This window comes from Myotis lucifugus, unplaced genomic scaffold, assembly GCF_000147115.1.
Source record: "Myotis lucifugus unplaced genomic scaffold, Myoluc2.0 scaffold_418, whole genome shotgun sequence".
In the NCBI taxonomy this organism is placed as follows: domain Eukaryota; kingdom Metazoa; phylum Chordata; class Mammalia; order Chiroptera; family Vespertilionidae; genus Myotis; species Myotis lucifugus.
In genome coordinates, this window is record NW_005871466.1 from 310,932 (window position 1) to 318,561 (window position 7,630).

The 7,630-nt window shown below is 43.2% G+C and overlaps 1 protein-coding gene across 22 annotated transcripts in view; it reads right to left on the reverse strand.

The window, feature by feature from the left end:
* ACTR3B (ARP3 actin related protein 3 homolog B) overlaps positions 1 to 7,630 on the reverse strand; it is a 57,029-nt gene that overhangs the window by 36,665 nt on the left and 12,734 nt on the right. For 20 of the 22 annotated variants that reach the window (XR_002826195.1, XR_002826196.1, XR_002826197.1 and 17 more), the window contains exon 2: positions 2,113 to 2,168. Coding sequence is in view for 18 of the 22 variants with exons in the window: in XM_023743893.1 (XP_023599661.1) it covers positions 2,113 to 2,168 (56 nt within the window). In the remaining 4 variants the exon portion in view is untranslated. Of the gene's footprint in view, positions 1 to 2,112; positions 2,169 to 2,670; positions 2,857 to 7,630 lie in introns of those variants that run through there. The other 2 variants (XM_023743904.1, XM_023743908.1) reach the window with 2 other exon arrangements.

Genomic DNA, 7,630 nt, shown 5'->3' on the forward strand with positions numbered 1-7,630 from the left:
TCAGCCTCTGTTTCGAGTCCAGGCTTCCCCCAGAGCACCTAACCGCCTGTCCCCGGTGCCTACTGGACCTTTACACCGAACTCTTCAGACACCAAATGTCTGAGCTGCACTTTTTCTCCCGCCCCGCCCTGCCTTCTATGCTTGTGATCCACACACACACACACACACACACACACACACACACACACGCCCTCTACTTGTCAGTGATTCCCAATATTCTCCGACAACTTAAAGTTCTGCACAGAGGCTCAGGCAAGTCAGACCTCGCAGAGCCAATTTGAAAATCCCTGGTATACAAATTAAAACTCCTTCAGAAGGCGGTTCGAAATCCTTCATCACCTGGGCCCTCTCTATGGTTCCACATCCTCCATCGTCCACTCAGAGTTGTGATTTCAGAAACTATCGAGTGCTGCCAGCCCCCACACACCAGTGCCTCGCTGTGCACCCCTGGTCAGAAAGCCTGGTCCCGGCACTCTCCACACACCCTTCTCTCTGCATGCACTTCAGCACATGGGTCTTGGCCTTGGTCTGTGAACAGAGCCTCTGGAACCAGAAGAACAGTTCAGCTCCAGCACTAACACAGCAGTGGGCCACGGGCCCAAGTAAGCAAGGCCCCTCCCTACCTGCCCCAGCACCTTCACTGTCCAAACACCTACCTGCCTCCTATGCTGCTCTCTGGCAACAGTTCAGCCAACAGGATAGCTCTTCTTTCATTCCCACTCCTGACATTTTAGTCTCTCTCCAGCTTCTGCCACTGCAAACACTGCAGCACCAATCTGAGAGTCCCCACCTCCTGACAGTGAACAAAATCCCTCTAACAACAGGATTCAGTTCCCCTCCCCACCAATGATGACAGGTTCGATTCCAATCAAGGGCACATGCCCAGGTTGCGGGCTTGATCCCCAGTAGAGGGTGTGCAAGAGTCAGCCAATCAATGATTCTCTCTCATCATTGATGTTTCTATCTTTCTCCCTCTCCCTTCCTCTCTGAAATCAATTTTAAAAGGAAGGAAGGAAGGGAGGGAGGGAGGGAGGGAGGGAGGGAGGGAGGGAGGGAGGGAGGAAGAAAGAAAGACATGACAAAAAATAAAACAAAGACCAAAGCTTTAAAGCACAGGTGTGAGGTCAGCCTGTCACCACCATGTCACCGGCCCCAGAGCAGCTCGGATTCTAAGGTCGCAGCTTCTCGTACCAGAGCCACACTTAGGAGGCAGAGTTCCACTTAACTAACACACCTCACTCTTTTTTTTTTAACATATTTTTAATGATTTCAGAGAGGAAGGGTGAGGGAGAGAGGTAGAAACATCAAAGATGAGAGAGAACCACTGATCGGCTGCCTCCTGCACACCCCACACTGGGGATGGAGCCCCCAACCCAAGCATGTGCCCTGACTGGGAATCGAACCATGACCTACTGGTTCACAGGTCGGTGCTCAACCACTGAGCCACACCAGCTGGGTTACACTTCACTCTTTGGTAAACTATCTCCAGAATTTAAATCGTTTCAGAGACTAATTCTACCCTCTCAACAACCAACCTAAGCCTGGAGACTCCCATGGGAAACGGAGAGGGGGTGGGAGGCACTGCTACCAAACTGTGAGAGCATGCCCTTTCAGTCTACCATTCTCTACTGACTAAAATTTAAACAAAAGAAGAACACTTCTGAACACAGTAAAACAGTCATCAGGCCTCTCATTTCAAAATAAAAGTCTTTCAATAGAGTGAACAGTGAGTACAATGGATATTCAGTCCACAACGTCGCTAAGTTAATAACACTGCACTGACTTAAAAATAACAAATTATTCTTAAAGAGACACATACACTTCTAAATAATTCAGACATTTAGAATTGCACAGCCCCTACCAACCACCCTAGCTGAAACTTCAATGACAATGACAAAGGACTGTCAGAAAGGGGGGGTGGGGATGGGGTGTTAGGTCGCAGCTGCAGCCAATAGCAATATTCAGGAACTAGGTGTCAAAATAAATAACCCTCCCCAGGAACCAGGACAACTTCTACATGAAGATGGTAGGTATACCTTACAAAACAGAATTAGAATGCTTAGAACAATTCTGCGAAACAATCTATTATACACTCGAAAGAGCTTTACTTACATGAAGGAACAATGAACTGGGGCTCAGTGTTGCCTGCGTAGCCAAGCTTGGTATACCTAAAAGCACAAAGTCATCAACACGTTTAGAAAACGATACTCTCTTCTACATCCCACTTACTATAAGCTCTCCAAGTCCTAGAATATCGTGGCTCAAAATATTCCCTTGAAATTAAAAAAATTTATGACTGAGAATCACTAATTTTGGGCAAGCGAGCAGTTACAAAAACGTAAAATAGTATGCTTGTTTCTGTTGGAAAGATTCTGTATGCATATATTTATAAACTAGAGACCCGGTGCAAGAAATTCGTGCAGGGGGAGGGGGGTGTCCCTCAGCCCGACCTGCACTCTCTCCAATTTGGGAGCCTTCAGGGGATGTCCTACTGACGGCTTGGGCCCGCTCCCCGTGGTTCTCTGCTCTCTACAGGGCCTGCCTGCTCCACACCACAGGGATGGGCAAGCAGGTTCTGCTGGGTGCTGCCTGCGGGCCCTGCTTGCCTGCTCCCAGGTCGCCGTGACGACCAAGCAGGCCCTGCTGGGTGCTGCCTGGGGGCGCACTTGCCTGCTGGGCTCACGTTGCCGGGGTGATGCCGCCAGCGTCCTGCCCCGGCCGCTATGGGCACCGCCATCTTTGTTGCAGAGTGACAGTTAATTTGCATATTACTCTTTTATTAGATAGGCTTACATTTGTGTGTCCCTAATAACTTTAAGAGTGCTTTTACCCTCTTTCAGTCTTTACCAAAAAAACCTGTGAAGAAAGTAAATATTATCACTATTTTGCAGATGAGAAAACTGAGGCACTAATGAGTTTATTAAGCTGACCAAAGCCCAACAGCCAGTGAGCAGGAAAAAACCCAAATCTCAATATGCAACCCCCATTCCCGTCCTGATCAGGCTGCTGTATGAACAGTGAGGTCTGGGCAGTGACCCCATTCTGTAGTGATGCATATAATGAGTAAAACATTTGATGGCAGTGCTGAAAGTGACTTTATTAATTCATTCCATTTTAAAAATTCTTTCAAGGTGCTTGATACTAATTTTTTGATATAGTAATACATTCCAAATTCTAATAAATTAATTTAATGATTTTTAAATATATTTTTAATATATGTTATGTGGACGAAAGGGGCCACATGCTAACCTGACAAGCTCAGGGAAGGCCTGCATGGCGGTCTTGCAAACTCAGAGACCTTAACAAAGGATGGTCTGAAATTAAACTTTAACTAAAAGCTGTTATGGTGAGTAGTTACGTCCTAGGCCAGTATCTTCACTGACAAGGTCAACCTTTACCTTAACTGAGCCTATACTAGCATATCTTTTTGCATCTATAATAACATACCCTTGAAATGTCTGGGTAACTTGTAACTTCCCTTTTTCCAGGCCCCTTGGGGCACAACCTAATGTGCTGGGCGCCAGGACAGATATCACAATTTCCTTCATTATTATCATGTTAATTGTTCCTGCACCCACCTAAATATTTGTCTATCATTTTACTTTTTATCCAATCCCTGGGGTTTCCCTGCTTTGCTTTCTCCCGCTGCTCTAGTCTATCACCAATGGATTTCATGTAACCCACCTATGTCCCTTCCTTTGATTGCAATATATAAATACAGATGTAACCCGCCATTCTCCGAAGCATTATCTCAATTCATTGAGGTTCTGCTTCCCGGCATATGTCGACAGTTTGGCTCAAATAAACTCACAAAAATTCTTTACAGGTTTCAATGGTTTTTTACGTTAACAGCTAATTTTACTATTTTCAAAACAGAGTGAAGATGAAAAAAAAAAAGTCAGCTCCACTTAAATCACATCTTACTGCTCAGTATCCCAGGATCAGAGGGCTTGGTGTCACAAGAGCTTGGCCCAGGCCCTGAGACCCACCTGAGGGTCCTCCCAATTTCCATGAATTACCCAAGTACACGTGTACCCACCAGTTCCTCATCCCGTGGCCCACAAGACCCACAGGGTGGGTTCAAAGCCGACCCAGAGCCGAGGGCTTTCCAGAAGGAAGTCAACACATACTGAACTGCAACAATTCTAGACCATACCCAATTCAACCATCTCGCTGGAGTTTACTGCAGACAATAAATATAAATAAACTAAATTACTGACCCAGGGCTAAGGAAGCCTACAGGGTCTAACAAGCAGGCCAGCAAACACTAAAATCAGCGCTTCCAAGCCTGTGTTTTGAACAACCCCTTGCACTAAAGTAAGTCCACATTCCCATGCTGTTAAGATCCTGACTTGCATCATGACCAAAATGGGGCCTTTTTCTTGACTGTGTCTCCACCCTGCACAGTGCCTGGCCTTGGGCCTGAAAGTGCTCTGACCCACTGCTGCAGTCTGACCCTTTGCTGATGGTTCCAGGGCACAAAACTTTGGGATGGAGATGAGATCCAGTTGTGGAAGGACATTGGTGTCACACCACTTGGTTCACCACTTGTCCATTGAATTTCTACCACTACACACATTGGCGTGTCCACTGAATTTCTACCACTACACACATTGGCGTGTCCATTGAATTTCTACCACTGCACAGATACTCCAAAAATGCCTGCTGAATGAGTGCTTACCAGACAGAAGAAAAAGTAATCACGTCACAGTGCTGAGGGAGGGCGGTGTTGGAAAGGGCAATGCTGAAAAGCAATCTGATAGGTCCGGAAAAGACCAAAGATAGTGTCTAGTGCAGTGGTTCTCAACCTTCCTAATGCCGTGACCCTTTAATACAGTTCCTCATGTTGTGGTGACCCCCAACCATAAAATTATTTTCGTTGCTACTTCATAACTGTAATTTTGCTACTGTTACGAATTGTAATGTAAATATCTGATATGCAGGATGTATTTTCATTGTTACAAATTGAACATAACTAAAGCATAGTGATGAATCACAAAAACAATATGTAATTATATATGTGTTTTCTGACGGTCTTAGGCAACCCCTGTGAAAGGGTGGTTCGACCCCCAAAGGGGTCTCGACCCACAGGTTGAGAACCGCTGGTCTAATACAATTCCTCAAGGATGAGAAAACACTTCTTTTTTTGCAATGGGGTTTTTTTAACTGAAAACAAATATAGTAAAATGTTAACATTTGTTAAAATTAGGTGCTAAATATCATCCATGTATATGATAATACTTTTTGTATTTCCGAAAGGCAACAGAGTGTATTGTATTAGTTAAGACCATGTACTCTGGCACCAGGCTGCCTGGGTTCAAATCCCAGCTGTGATTTGCCAAAATGTAACTTTAGGCAAGTTACTTTACCTACCTATAATCTCAGTTTCTTTGTCTGTAAAATAAGGATAATACAATCTATCTGCTGGAATTAGTGAGTTAATATATAAAAATACATAAATAGAGGGAGAGAAAGCACTCGAACTGTGCTATCTATATGTTATCATTTTTACTATTATTTTTCTGAATGTTTGAAATATTTCAGTTAAATTTGGGGGGAAGGGGAGTCATTTTAAGTATGTTCTGTGTCCCGAGTCACACACCACTCTGCAAACCACTCTATACCACAGACACGCCAATGTGTGCAGTGGTAGAAATTCAATGGACACGCCAATGTGTGTAGTGGTAGAAATTCAATGGACACGCCAATGTGTGTAGTGGTAGAAATTCAATGGACACGCCAATGTGTGTAGTGGTAGAAATTCAATGGACATGCCAATGTGTGTAGTGGTAGAAATTCAGTGGACACGCCAATGTGTGTAGTGGTAGAAATTCAATGGACACGCCAATGTGTGTAGTGGTAGAAATTCAGTGGACACGCCAATGTGTGTAGTGGTAGAAATTCAATGGACACGCCAATGTGTGTAGTGGTAGAAATTCAATGGACACGCCAATGTGTGTAGTGGTAGAAATTCAATGGACATGCCAATGTGTGCAGTGGTAGAAATTCAATGGACACGCCAATGTGTGTAGTGGTAGAAATTCAATGGACAAGTGGTGAACCAAGTGGTGTGACACCAATGTCCTTCCACAACTGGGTCTCATCTCCATCCCAAAGTTTTGTGCCCTGAAACCATCAGCAAAGGGTCAGACTGCAGCAGTGGGCCAGAGCACTTTTAGGCCCACATTTAAAATGTTAATAAAATCTTCATCAGCACAGGCTCATCTCAAACTTCGATGAGAAGCTATTAACTGGAACACTGCAAGCATACCTGACAAGTGTGCATTCTGATAACTCCTAGGAGGGCAGCCCCATGCGAGCCTGGCACGCCCAGTAGAGATGACCCGACAACAAAGCGGCTCGGCTATACACAGAACAGGACGCAAAACAACAAGAAAAACACAACTCAAACACGGAGTGTGTTCAAGACACCATTTATGGAAGCAAGACACCATTTATTGCAACCATTAGTAGTAAAAAACTTAAAATTAAAAAAACAGGCTCAAATCATAGTGAAAAACTAGAATCATCCCTATTAAAGTCAGAATTAAGCCAAGGAGACCCACTATCATTGCTCTCATTTAACACTGTTTGGGGAGAAGTAGATAATACAAATCAGAAACTAAATAAAAGAAATAATCTTGGGAAGGAGACAAAAACTTATTTGTAAGTCATAATTATAGACCTGAAATATATAAGGAATTAAATGAAAAAAACTAAAAACAATAGGAACTCAGTAAGATGACCAGGTACTTAATGAAGGGACAAAAGTCCACGGTTTTCCTACCTAAGCAACAGATCAGAATGCACACTGGGTCAGAATCCCATTCACAATAGAAACAACGAATAACACTGTCCTTACAAATAAACTGTATAGTGTGTGTGAAGAACTCACCATATACAAGCAGGCAAATAAATGGAGTCATATCTTAAATAGGAAGGGTCAATAGTTTTCTTTTTTTTTAAACTGTTTTTTAATATATTTTTATTATTGATTTTAGAGAGGAAGGGAGAGGGAGAAAGAGATAGAAATATATACATATATATATATATTTTATATAAAATAAAAATCATTGATTGGCAGCCAATCAATGATTCTCTCTCATCATTGATGTTTCTATCTCTCTCTCCCTCTCCCTTCCTTTCTAAAAATCAATAAAATATATTTTTAAAAAAATAAAAATAGCCCTGGCTGGTTTGGCTCACTGGATAGAGCGTCGGCCTGGGAACTGAGGGGTCCCAGGTTGGATTCCAGTTAAGGGCATGTACATTGGTTGCAGGCACATCCCCAGTAGGGGGTGTGCAGGAGGCAGCTGATCAATGCTTCTCTCTCATTGATGTTTCTAACTCTCTATCCCTCTCCCTTCCTCTCTCTAAAAAATCAATAAAATATATTTTAAAAAAATAAAATAAAAATAAAAAATATAAAAATAAAAATCTGGCCAATTCTGAAGAAGATAGTAGTAAATTATACCTGGGCATAGTAAAGGTTGAAGAGTCATTACAAAAGGAAGCTTCATTCTACCTGTCAAAATTTTAAATGCATATACCCTATGGTCCAAATAGTTTATATGCATACTGGAAGCCCAGTGCACGAGATTTTTGCACTGGGGTGATGGGGGGGGGGGGG